Consider the following 13,362-nt stretch of genomic DNA (forward strand, 5'->3'; position numbering starts at 1 on the left):
GGGCAGGCCCCGCTTGGGGGCGTGGAGGCTTCTGAACTGAAGTATCTTGAAGAGGATGCCCCCCCCCTCCCCCGTAGAATCAAATTAACCCCTGTAATTAATAATGGTGGAGGGGAGCCGCCTTGGGGAAGGAGGGAGAAGTGGGTGCCATCCCTGCCAGAGGATGAGGAGGAGCAAAGGCGTGCGTCTTTGTAAAACACTCAGCAAACCTTCTAGTGTTGTAGATAGAGCCGGTCTTTCCAAGCTCTTTGTACAACAGTATTGGTTAGTGCATAAATTGGGCCACTGGGTGGTGCCATCGTGCACAGAGCACCATCCTGGAGTCAGGAACACCAGAGTTCAAATCCAGCCTCAGACACTAGCTTGGTGACCCTGGGCAAGTCACTTCACCCTCATTGCCTCAGTTTCCACATTTGTAAAATGAGCTGGAGAAGGAAATGGCTGAAATCCCTCCAGTGTCTCTGCTAAGAAAACCCCCGAAGGGGTCATGGAGAGTTGGATGTGACTGAAATGGCTCCACAACAAGCATAAATTGTTCTCCTTGTAAATCGACTCACTTCATTCTGTAGCCGTCAGCAACAGTAATAGCTAGCGTCTGTATAGTGCTCTAAGGTTTGCTAAATCCTCTTCAGATGTTACCTCGTTTGTTCCTCACCGTGACCCTATGAAGCAGGTGCTCTCATTGTCCTCATCTTACTGATGACAGAACTGAGGCAGGCAGGTTCAGTGATGTGGTCCAGGTCATACAACCAATAAGTAGCTGAGGCAGGAGTTGACCCTGACTCCAGGTCTGGCACTCTGTCCACTGCCCGCGCAAAAACAAAAATCCAAACCCACCGTCCTCAGAGAGTGAAAGGACGAAGAGGACTTAGGTGTGCAAGAGTCCTTGGAGGGGGTCTTTTTGTGGCACATTAATGGAATGGAATAGTGTTGGCCCATAAAGAAGGATGAAGCGGATGGTTCTGGAGAAACCTGGGAAGCCTTGTAGGAACTGATGCAGGGGAAAGTGAGCAGAACTAGAAGAATTTGTATTAAGACCACAACATCAAAAAGGTATTAACACAGTATCTGGTCCCGATTCCAGAGGACCGCTGGTGAACTAATGCTGTGCACCTGCTAGAGACACTGCTGTTTGATTAAAGGGTTTTGCTTTTCTTTTGTCTTTGGGGAGGGATTGAGGGGAGAGAAAATCGATTTTTGTTTATTAGAAAAGAAATTTAATTGAAAAAACAACTGTCAATATTTTTGTACATATGGGCCCTTTTCCTCTTTCTTTTGGCTTTTTGGGTACAGGCCTAGAAGTGGCATCACTCCTGTTCCCTCTACTGGGGATGCCACACTGCTAGATGAGCATTTTTTCCCTATTTATTTATTTTTATTTTTTAAAAAAATTTATTTAAGGTTTTGAGGTCCAAATTTTATCCCTTCCTTCCCTCCACCCTCCCTGAGGCGATAAGCAGATTTAGGTTATACATGTACAATTCTATAAAACATTACTATATTAGTCATTTTGTATAAGAAATTGGAATAAAAGAAAAAAATGAAGGAAAGTGAAACAGCCTGCTTCAATCTGTTCCATCAATACCAGTTCTTTCTTTGGAGGTGGAGAGTATGTTTCATCATGAGTTCTTTGGCATTGTCTTGGGTCATTGTATTGCTGAGAAGAGTTAAGTCATTCACAGTTCTAGATGAGTGTTTTTTACACGCAGAAATGTATATAAACCCATCTTAGAATTTAACTCTTATGCCTCAAAGAGTTTTGGAGACAAAGTGAAATGTTAGAAGAGCCCTAGTTGAGACTTTTCATTGTACAACTGGGAAGAGATGTTAAGACAGGAAGGGAGCTCGCCAATGTCCGGGAGCTGGTCGGTGCTAGAGCTGCGGCTGTGACTTGCTTTCCCAAGTCCCGGATGTTGCTCTCCCCTGGTTTGGGTCCTTGTGTGGGTGGGAAGGAGCGTTGGCTGCTGCTGCTGCTGTTGCTGAAGTGAATTTGTTTCTCTTTGTTTCTTAGCACCCAGAAGCCTCCATCCAGGCAGTTTTTTCAGATGCCCAGATGCACATCTGGGCATTAGAAGGTAAAGTTTCTTTCTTTTTTTAAAGTTTTAATATTTTTTCCCCTAATTACACGTACTTTTTTTTTTTTTTTTGCGGGGCAATGGGGGCTAAGTGACTTGCCCAGGGTCACACAGCTAGTAAGTGTTAAGCATCTGAGGCCAGATTTGAACTCAGGTCCTCCTGACTTCAGGGCTGGTGCTTTATCCACTGCGCCACCTAGCTGCCCCCTTACATGTATAATTTTTTTTGTTTGTTTGGTTTTTTTTTTTTGTTTTTTTGAGGGGCAATTGGGGTTAAGTGACTTGCCCAGGGTCACACAGCTAGTAAGTGTTAAGTGTCTGAGGCCGGATTTGAACTCAGGTACTCCTGAATCCAGGGCCGGTGCTCTATCCACTGCGCCATCTAGCTGCCCCTACATGTACAATTTTTAACCCTCATTTTTTACAATTTTGAGTTCCAAATTCTCTTTTACTTTCCTTCCCCTCCCTCCTCACCGAGAAAGTTACACGTGTTCAGTCATAGAAAACATATTTCCATATTGGTCGTGTTGTGAAAGAAAACAGACAAAACCCTCAAGAAAAATCAGGAAAATAACAAGTGGTGTGTGCTCTGCTCGCCTTCAGAGCCCACGTGTTCTCTCTGGCCACGGGGAACATTTTCATCAGAGAACAGGAGGTGAAGTGGAGTGCGATGAGGCTTCCTTGAGCCCACTGAATGTCTGTACGATCTCCAAGTGCTCGTGGTCCGTGGGCCGAGGGGAAGCGGGGGTGGGGGTGGGGGCAGAACCTCTGCTCTTGTGCCCCCAGACCCAGCGCCGGAGGAGGCCCCTGTGTGGGGCACCGTGGAAGGAAGTGCCATCTTAGAACCTGTGATCATCCCTTCTTTCAGGTCTGTCCCACTTGGTAGCGGCATCCTTCACAGAAGACAGATTTGGAGTTGTCCAGACCACACTTCCCACCATTCTGAGCACTCTGCTGATGCTGCAAGAGGTAAGACACGCAGGCCAGCTTTCTGCCTTGTGTTCCTAGGTTGTCTGCTGCCAGAATCTGTGCCCCAGAGGTCACGTTGGGGGGGATCGTTCAGGGCCTCAGAGAAGGGCAGTGACCGCCTTGTGGTCACTCAGCCCGTAAGGGACAGGGTGAGCACCAAGGCCAAGGAGGGCCCTTCTTGCCTTCCTGCCTGTGAGAGCGCGGGCCCCCCCCCCCCCCCCCCCCCCCCCCGTTTACTGTTAGGACTTGTCTGGGGTCAGCCAGCAGGGAGGGGCTGTGGCGCCTTCTGTCCAGGCCAGCTCTGTCCTGCATGTCACTGCTGTCTAGTCTGTGTCTCCCTCCGAGGGCTGGGCCCCCGCTGTGGGCGAGGCTGAGTGGTGGAGATAGAGGCGGCGCTTCTCTGACGGGATGGGGATGGGGGTGCAGGAATTAGGGACAGTAACTTAAGGCTGCATAACTTCCCCTGCAGTGAGGGGGTCCCCCCGCCGTGGTTACAGGTCACTTTTCAGCCTTCTCTTGGCCCCTGCTCCTTCCCCCTTGGGAAGCCTTGGGGCGGGATGTGACAGAAACGCCCAGGGTTCTGCCTCCGAATGAAGGTGACTTACCCACCGCCAGCACAGGCCGCCACGTGGCCCCCAGGGTTATCCTCTGTATTCCCAGTGACTGCTCCGCGCCAGGCCCTGTGCCTGGCATCAGGGACACAGAGTGAGGCCAGAGACAGTCTCTGCTCTCAAGGAGCTCATGGTCTGAAGGGGAGACCAGCCATATGCAGGATAAAGGGAGGCAGTTAACGGGGGGAGGGCCCTAGAATTGGTGGGGGGAGCAGTCCAGACCTGGGGGCAGCTGGGGAGAAGGCCCGGATCCCAGAGATGGAGGGGCTCGTTCTAGGAACAGCCAGGAGGGTCGGATCCCTGGGCCCTAGGGCATGTGTTGGGGAGGGTGTAAGGGCTGGGAAGGCTGGGAAAGCCTGGCAGATGGTGTTGCCCTTGATCCTGGGGCTGACGACCGGGAGTCTCTGGAGCTTCCCGAGCATGTGGGGGTGAGTGACGTGGTCAGGCCTGTGGTTTAGGGAAACTCTTTGGTGACTGAGGTGGGGGGAGATTTAGCGGGGGTGGATCCCCAACAGCCGTTGTAGTAATCCAGGTGTGAGGGGATCATCAGGGACCAAGGGGGTGTATTTGAGAGATGCCACAGAGGTGAAAGTGACAGGTCAGAGAGAGGACGTGAGCCTGAGGGTCAAGGGGATGGCGCTGCCTCTATAAGAGGGAAGGTAGGAGGGGAAGAGGGTTTAGGAGGAAGAGAGTGAGTCCTGTTTGGCCATGTTGCATTTAAGATGTCTGCTGGACAGCCGCTTAGGGGGTATCTGAAGGGCAGCTGACGGTGGGAGGTCAGTAGGGAAGGAGGCAGGTAGATGGCAGGACTGCTGTGGGGTAACCAGGAGCCCCCTGGAAGTGTAGGTGGAATCCTGGCTCTGCTCTCCTGAGCTAGGTGGACTTGGCCGGGGGGTGGCATTGCCATTGCCATTGTGCCGCCCCCCCCCCCCCCCCCGGCCAAGAGGAGAAGCTGTGCCTGGGCTCAGTCCCTCACGGTGGGCGATGTTCCCGTCCTCTGACGTGCTTGCACTGTCTAAAGGGCTGAGGGAGAGAGGTGACCCCGCCGTACCTCCTAGGTCATCTCTCAGGCCTCAGCTTCGGGAGAGACGGGCTCTGGAGTCCTTGACCCCGGGTACAGTAAGTTTGCCAAGGCCGAGCAGCTGCTGAGTGTGAGTGGGGGGGATCTGAGCCCAGTTCTTGCCACATCCCAAGCCTGCTGCCACTGGCTGCCCTAACGGGGGACTTGTCAGGTGGCTTTGGCCTCTGGCCTCCCTCTGTGATGGCCTAGCTCCACATTGGCACCTGCCTGCCTTCCCGTGGCTCCACTCCACATCCAGGTGTGTGGGGGTCTCTGCAGTGGGGAGACCTTGGCCCACACACATTATTTGGAGGGGTTTTTTGGGTTTTTTTGAATGATTGTGTTGTGAGTTCTGAGAGCTTACACTTTTTTTTGTTTGTTTTGCTGGGCAATGAGGGTTAAGTGACATACCCAGGGTCACACAGCTAGTAAGTATTATGTATCTGAGGCTAGATTTGAACTCAGGGCCTCCTGAATTCAGTCTAGTGCTCTATACACTGTGCCACCTAGCTGCCCCCTGGCTCCCACACACGTGAGCGAGCACATACACCCAGGCCACCAGAGCCACCTGACACATAACAGGTGCTTTAGAAGATGCAGGCTCATGTATCCACAGGACAGTGACCAGGCCAGGCGTGTCTTGGGTGAGGAGCTGAGGCTGGAAGGAAGACGGCCGAGGAGATAAAGATGCTCCAGCAGCCTGCTCTGTGCCTGTGGCTCAGGACCAAGTCTTTGTCCCACAAGGCCAAAGGCCGCCACTACCCTCTGCTCAGCTGGATGCCTCAGGGGCCTGAGTGTGACCTTGAACTAGGCCTCGTTAGCTGTTCTAAGCCAGCCAACTTCTTGTCCTTTAGGCAGTCGACAAACACTTCAAGCTGCCACACGCATCCAGCAGACCACCCAGGATCTCGGGCAGCCTCGTGGACACTTCCTATAAGACCCTGAGGTTTGCGCTGCGGGCGTCGTTGAAAACGGCCATCTACAGGATAACGACCACCTTTGGGGATCATCTCAAGTAAGTTTGTCTGGAAGCTCCTGCTGCTTTCTCCGGGTGGGGGCCTTGCAGCAGCTCCCCCCAGGCGGGGGCTCGTCCAGAGTCCATGCAGTCAGGGTGAGAATTACAGGGGTTCACGGGTGGTCAGGGCCACCTTCATGACCCTCGGGGTGGCTAAAGCCAAACTTCCCGAATGTGTGATGGAGGACCACTGCCCCAGAGCCTTTCTCACAAACCAGGCCCAGGCCCCCTCAGCGTGTTTGGCTGGCTTAAGGAAGGCCGTAGGAGGTGAGAGAGGAAGTGAGTGCAGACATGTTGGGGGACTCAGGAGTGGGAGCCGGGCTGAGAGCCGCAGTCCCCAGGGGAAGGAAGCCATAGGAACCCCCGGCTGCCAACAGTTCTCCTTTAAAGCATGATGGAAAACCCACCTCTGGAGCGCTCCAGGCCCAGAGCGGGGCAGGGCAGCCCCTCTATTCGGGACTCTCCCAGGCCCCTCCAGCTCCCAGTGCTGTGACACTGAGTCGAGTTCTCCTTGGTGAATCAGCTAGAGAGAGACCTTGACTGTCAGGCCTCCCTGGGGGCTGCTGTCCTCCTGTGAGCCCTGCCTCAGTCCTGCCTAGTGAGGGAGCACTACCAGGAGGCCGGGCCTGAGTGGGAGGAGCAGAGGGTCTCGAACTTCCTCTGACCCTTCTCCCTTTCACAGAGAGCCTTGCGAGGGGCTTTCGTAACCACTGTCCCACTCCCTTTTCTTTATATGTGCAGCTAGGAGCAGAGAGAGGAGGGGACTGGCCCAAGGCCACCCAGTCAGTGGGAGAGTGGGCAGGACCCGGGTCTGCTGACTCCAAGGGTGTTGCTTTTCTGTGATCTCAGGCTTTTTCCTCCAATGAAAAACAAGGAAGAGATAATAATGTTAAAAGCCAAAGCAAATAGTTAAGAGTATGAAAATGCTGAATTCATAAATAAAAGCAAGAGCTGTTTTTATGACTAATGAAATCGACAGAACATAAGCAAAGTTAATCAGAAAAAGGAGAAAGCAAACACGTCACCAAAATTAGAAATAAAAAAAATCTATCTCAGAACAAAAAGAAGGCCATTGGATGGGCTCTGGCTGCCAGTCGTAACCTCTTTTTTGCCTCAGTGGGGGGTTGTCCTCTGCTCAGCCCAGCACACGTGTGAGGTCCAGGCTTCTCCCTGGGACAAGGCCCTGGCACATCCCCAGGCAGGAAGTCACACGGTGGGCAGTCAGTGCAGAGCAGGGCATCCGTGAGGTTACTCCTCATGGCCAGGCAGGATTCACTTTGGCCGCTCCTCAGCCACAGGTTAAGGACCCTTTTTGGATCAGACATGCGGCAATTCCCTCTCCCAGCTCACCTGGGCCCCTGCCCTGCTGGTTCTCTTCTTGGAGGAAGGTCTGTGAGCTGTTCACAGCCTTGCTCAGGCTCACTCGGCCAGCCCGGACGGGTGCATCAGAGCAGGGCTGGAGCGAGGAGGCGTTCCCTCCCAAGGCCGGCTCTCCGCCCACGATGCAGCTCTGACACATCATTTCATGAGGCCTGTTTCAGAAATTCACAGAATGTTGTTGTAGGAGAGATCTGGCAGAATCGAGTGTTCACTTGGGACTGTCACACAAAAGAATAGGGGTGGAGGGATTTCTTCCACGTGATAAAAATAATATCCTTGAAACCAAAAGTCCCTAGTCTAGCCTGTGTAAAAATGGAAGTCTGCCGGCCAGAGTCAAATTTAAGGGTCCCCTTTGCCCTTCGGGGGATACAGTCCCACCCCACTCCTAGGGCTCCTCCTCAGGTTAACCCAGGCCTTTGGGGGGCGTGTTATCCCCATTTCACAGATGAGGAAACTGAGACTCAGTGACTTGACCTGCCTTTCCCATGGATACTTTTTGAGTAAGTGGCAGAACCAGGATTCAAAGTCAGCAGGTCTCTGGACTTGAGGTTTTGCATTCTTTCCATTCCAATATGGAGATTGTATTAGAAGGGCTGGCATGAGTGATAACCTGGAACTTCCTTTGGTGAGGAAGGGCCCTCACCAGGCCTGGCACCTTCTCTACACCCTTGCCCGGAACCCTCAGCACTTAAGTGACTCACCCAGGATCAGTTCTTTAGCCAGGATGGTCAGTGGTGGGGCTGGTTTTCTGCTTTTGAGGCTGGCCCTTTAACTACTATACTACTCAGCCGAATAACACGGGAGAAAATGAAGAGGGCAGAATGTTATTTATAACTGTCTAGGGTAGGATTTCTAGAAAATACAGGGATTTCAACAAAGTGTCGGTATATAGAAAACCATTCCTATCATTCAGAATTTCATGCTACCAATTATGCCAAGAAAACATGATGAGAAACTTTAGTATTCGAGAAGTTAAACAGATGATATTTATAAAAGCAAATACCAACTATTGACAGAAAAAAATAATTAGGGACAATCGCTCTACATAGATGGGTCAGATCAACATGGTAGAAAAGAAAGTGTGGCCAGATTATCGTGTAGATTGGATACAATACTGATCAAAATGCCCGAAGGGGACTTTTTGTACCCACTGCCCGGGTCTCAGTGAACTTAGTTTAGTTACGAGTGGAGCCGCTTGGGCCAGTGGAAAGATTGGGCTGTAAATCAGTAGGCCATAGTTCTTTTTTTTTTTTTTCTTTAGTGAGGCAATTGGGGTTAAGTGACTTGCCCAGGGTCACACAGCTAGTAAGTGTGTGTTAAGTGTCTGAGGCCGGATTTGAACTCAGGTACTCCTGACTCCAGGGCCGGTGCTCTATCCACTGCGCCACCTAGCTGCCCCAGGCCATAGTTCTAATCTTGGATCTGCCACCAACCCCCTGGGTGACCTTGGAAAAGGGACCAAACACTTATTAAGTGCTTGCTGTGTGCCAAGCGCTAGGCTAGATGCTTGACAAAGATCCCATTTGATCTTGGATAAGTAATTTGCCTCTCTCTGGAGGCACCTTCTTTATTGCTGAGCAGATCATTTTTGTGAGTTGATGTGGCTGAAAAAGACAGTTTTCTCCTGGTGAGCAGCCTTCTTACACTACTTGAGGCTGCTCCTTGGTTGTAGCCAAGATCATAACAGTCGTTAAAATCTCTTCTTTTCTTTTCATTCTTACTTTTTTTTTTTTGGTGGGACAGTGAGGATTAAGTGACTTGCCCAGGGTCACACAGCTAGTAAGTGTCAAGTGTCTGAGACTGGGTTTGAACTCAGGTCCTTCTGAATCCAGGGCCAGTGCTTTATCCACTGTGCCAGCTAGCTGCCCCATAAAATCTCAATAATAATGATAATAATAATAACAATAAAATACGTCTCCCTTCCCCCTCCCCTCCCTCCCTTTTGTCTGCTCTCCCCACTCCTGCCCCCACCAGTAGGGAGAGCAGTCCTTCCTTACCAGGAAGAGTGGAGCTTGGGCCGGGGATCCCTGGGCTGAGGTACACTCCGTCCTCGTCTGGTTCACGTGCTCAGAGTGTCCTGGTAATGCAGGGGATGCAGAGAAGGCTGGGGAGTGTGAGACAGATCAGAGAATGGGAGGAGCACCAGAAGCTCTAAGGGAAGAAGCTCAAAGCAGGGCTAGCAAAGGCTGCCAGGATCCCCGTAGCTGCCCTGAGGGAGGCCTGGGCTCAGGGAGTCCAGAGCTGGGGGTTGGGCCTCCCTCAGGAGCAGTCCACTTTTACTATGCACTTGGGCCCCCGTGTTCCTAGCCTAGTGCAGGTCCGAGTTGTAGGTCCAAGGGAAGTTGGGAGAGGAACCCCAGACCGACCCTGCTTCTCCAAAGGTCAGCCTAGCGGGTATGAAGGCCATTCAGCGGAGGGCACAGCAGAGGCCATCCTGGGCCAGCCCCTCCCCCTCCATCCCTTGCTTCCAAGAAGAGAAGCAGCCAGTGCAGCCCAAACATCCTAGGAGGGAAGTGACCCGTGTAAGGTCTCACAGTTTTTGGTGATGGAGCCTTGGGCTCTGAGCTCCTCCTCCAGGGTGCTTCTGTCCTTCCTTGTTCATGGCCATGACCTAAGTTCAGAAAGCCTCCATTCTCCTCCTTGTGTAAAATGACAGGGAAGTGGCCCGTCCAGCCTGTTAGTTTTGGGTGCACGGTGAAGGCTTCCGCTACCTGGGACACGCACTCAGGTGGGATCAGAGATGTGGGGCCACAGAGAATGAGAGGTTGGAAGGGACTTTGGAGGGGTTCTTGGGTGTGCCTCCTTCAAAAGCCCCATGGCGTGGTGTGGACGGCGGTGCGAAGTGACCTCTCCCTGCACCACTTCACAGATAGAGGGTGAGACCAGTGCAGGGTCTGAAGCCGGCGCTCACCCCTTCTGCTAGCCCCGACTGCCTCTGCTTCACAGTGAGCGGGTGTTGAGGCAGATTAGTTTGCCGATAGATAGGGTAGAGGATGAGAAAGCCCTAAATTCACCGTCCTTGGGTTCAGGGGGAAGGAGAGCCATCCCCTACGCTGTTACCTCTGAAAACGCTTCATGTGGGTCGTTGTCTTCTAACCAAACAGTTTGGTTTAAGGGATCCTACATGAAAGGCAATCCAGAAAACCCGCAGCTCTGAGATAATGCAGGGGTCTGGTTCAAATCAAATAATAAGATCCAGAAAAGTCACTGCCAGGCCTGGACCCCCACGTCCGGAGCAGGTTCCCTGGGGCAGGGGCGCCTTCTCACAAGGGCTCTTCCTCGTGCTGCTGGGCCTGACCAGGGCTCCGGCTTCCCCTGCCCCGGGATGTCAGAGCAGGGCCTGGGACGCTTTCTCCGAGGGCTGGACCTCGCAAAGATTCTCCTGAGCAGGATCGGCTTTGTGTTCTGTGGTTCACTTAATATGCTTCACGTAAAATAGGCTTATGCTTTGAATTTGTGTTTCATTCAGCGCGGTGCAGGCATCTGCTGAGCATCAGAAAAGACTGCAGCAGTTCTTGGAGTTCAAAGAATAGTTAAGTAATAGAAACTGTGTTCATTACCCTGCCGATACTGCTGCAGATGGGACAGTAAATGTTCAGCATTCCTGGATCAGAAGAAAATGGACTAATTAGATGCTTCCTTTGTCATAGCGGTTGCTTTGAAAACTATACTTTAATGGGAGAAATCATGGAAAGAAATTCCCAGCCGAATAACAGAAAACTGCTTTTTTGTACTGATGACTTTTTTTTTTTTGCCGGGGAGGGGGATAATAAAGTCTTTTATTCCTCTCCATGAGCATCTGTGACAGCGGACTTGTCTCTTGTTCATAGAACTCAGAAAGTTTGAGCTCTTGCTTTTGAGGAAGTGGGCTGTTGGCCTCCAAAGGTAACTAGGTGTTTTACAAAGAGCTGTGACTGCAGTGAGGAGATGGCAGGACCGGCGGAAAAGACCCAAGACGACGGAGGGGGCATATTTTGTTAATCTGTCAGGTTGTGTTTTTGTTTATGGAGAGATTAAATTTGCATGATTGTCCAAAAGAGCCTTCTCTGCTTACAGATGCCAACTTTACATTCAGGAATGTGGAAAATTTCACTTCTTAAGTTACAAGATCAAACATAAACATCCATTTTATGAAAAACAATTGACCAGAATCTGTGAATTGAACTTAGTGATTTGCTGGTAAATAAGCAGCGCTTGGGTATTCATTTTCTCGGCTCTGACGGAATTTGCTTTCTTTTTCCAAAATGGAACTTGATACAATTGTACGGTTTTTAAAACAAGAGGAAAGCATTGCAAAGGAAAAACATGGACAGCTCTTTTCTTGGGATGTTTTTGGGAGCCGATTTTCCTTCTGTCAGGTTGCCTTGCGAAGCTCTCTAACCTTGGAGAGGGACTGGCCTTTGCTATACCAACTGTTTAATTAAAATATATTGGCCGGGAAACACTGTGCCTCTTGTATACAGTCCAGCTGATGGCAGCTTCAGGGGCGAAGGCTGGAAGTCTCAGTGGTGGGCGTTCGACAGACCGACTTTGGATGAAGTTGCAGCCCAATCGAATGGAGGGACCCTTGTCTCTGGCCTGGCTCCTCCCCCAGCCTGGGGCTCAGCGTCCTGCGCAGCACATCCAATTCCCTGATGTGTCGCTCACTTTAGCCCCCAGCTGCCCCAGGGCTCTCTGCAACCAGCACATACCAAACCACACCACGAGGTTAAGTGAATCCTGCTGGCCTTTTAAGTTTCCCCTCTTGGTGAGCAAGGCCCCAAGTTTCAGGCTCTCTCCAGGCTTTCTCTGTTGAATTCCTAATGTGGGCTGGATCTTTTTTTTTCTCTTGTTTAATGTGAAAGTTGAGTTTTGAATATCATCACCTCTTTGCCTAGACCCAAACAAATACTCCAGCTAGCCAAAAAAACAATGGTTGGCTTGTGTCTCCTGGTCCAGGGAGCTAGAAGCATCAGGCGTCTTAGATTCCATTCCCAGTGAGCGGCATCACAGGTGAAGGGTCATCTTATGCCTCCGAGCTGCCTCCTATTAAATAGGAGTAACACTATTTAACCTCTCCCTGTCCTGAAGCCAAGCGTGTGATGGACGATTTGAGCTTTAAGGTCCTTGGTTTACAGTTGCTGACCAAATATGGAATGTTACCGTTCAGCCGATAGTCTGGGTGAAGGCATCTCTCTGAAGTCTAAGGAGGAGATCTATGCCTCGGCCCTCAGCTCGCTCCCCGAGGAGGCACAGATCTTTGGGGAGATTGGGAAGCCCTCAGCCCTCGCAAGTGGGGCAAGTGGAAAGGAAGTCCTGGCTGTGGACCAGAAAGTCTGGGTGGGGGGCTGTTTTTAGTGGGGCATACTGTATTCCAATTGAGCCTCAGGCTATTAGATGGCCATGGTAGCTCCTGTGAGTCACCCCGTCTGGGAGCCCACTGCTGCATCATCTTTTCAAAGGCATCACCCTTCTCGCTCACCTGTCGGGCCCTGCTTACATCAGCACTTCTAATGGCTTGATTTTTGTAATGGGCACAAATTCCCCAGGACTTGTTGACAGGAATGGGGACCCCTGACTGGTAGCTTGTCAGTTGGCCAGGCCTGGGCACAGATTTGTGACTCTCTAGAGGTGGTTTCTTGGTCGTTATTTTGGTGTGTTTTCTTATATTTATCGCTTTTGAAATTTTTGTTATAACCTTTTGTTTGTCAAGTGGCTCAAGGTTGGAAAACAGATCAGGAATTTAAATGGTTTGTTAATTAAAGATTAAAGCGTGTGGATCTAACGGTGTTTCAGGAGTGTCTCTTCCTTTGTTAACTGGAGAGGCGGCAGCAGAATGGTCGGGCTCCACATTGATTGGCACGGGAATGCTGGGCCCCCTTGGGAATCAGTCTGGCCAAGCCTTTGGTCCCCATCTCAGAGTCGAGGTCTTTGATGCCTGAGCTGGAATCTACTGAATGACAAGGGCAGTCCAGGGGGATTCGTTTTTAGCTTGGAAGTCAAGAGAAACCCAGGTCTGCCCAGAATGGCTTGTGTGTCCTGGCGCTGGGCAAGTCCACTGCTCTCTGCAGCTCCCTCTTCGGTGGGATGCGGGAGAATTGATGCTCACTTGGAGGTTATGAGAAGACGAAAGCACTGGGGAAATGTGAAGGAGCCCATCCCCCAGGAGTCTGGGCGGCTTCTCCTCTCCCTCTCAGCCCAACTGTTCTAGTTGTTTTCTGGGCAGTGGCCAAGCACTTTGAAAAGGCCCAAGTTCTTGGGATCTTACCTTGG

The 13,362-nt window shown here is 51.3% G+C and overlaps 1 protein-coding gene across 1 annotated transcript in view; it reads left to right on the forward strand.

Moving 5' to 3' along the window:
* NDC1 (NDC1 transmembrane nucleoporin) overlaps positions 1-12,874 on the forward strand; it is a 31,825-nt gene extending 18,951 nt beyond the window's left edge. Inside the window, exons 15-18 of the mRNA XM_044003065.1 lie at positions 2,012-2,075; positions 2,944-3,044; positions 5,570-5,730; positions 10,580-12,874. Coding sequence (XP_043859000.1) covers positions 2,012-2,075; positions 2,944-3,044; positions 5,570-5,730; positions 10,580-10,643 — 390 coding nt within the window. The 3' untranslated portion in view covers positions 10,644-12,874. The remainder of the gene's footprint in view (positions 1-2,011; positions 2,076-2,943; positions 3,045-5,569; positions 5,731-10,579) is intronic.
* The last annotated feature ends 488 nt before the right edge of the window (positions 12,875-13,362 follow it).

This window comes from Dromiciops gliroides, chromosome 4 (assembly GCF_019393635.1).
Source record: "Dromiciops gliroides isolate mDroGli1 chromosome 4, mDroGli1.pri, whole genome shotgun sequence".
In the NCBI taxonomy this organism is placed as follows: domain Eukaryota; kingdom Metazoa; phylum Chordata; class Mammalia; order Microbiotheria; family Microbiotheriidae; genus Dromiciops; species Dromiciops gliroides.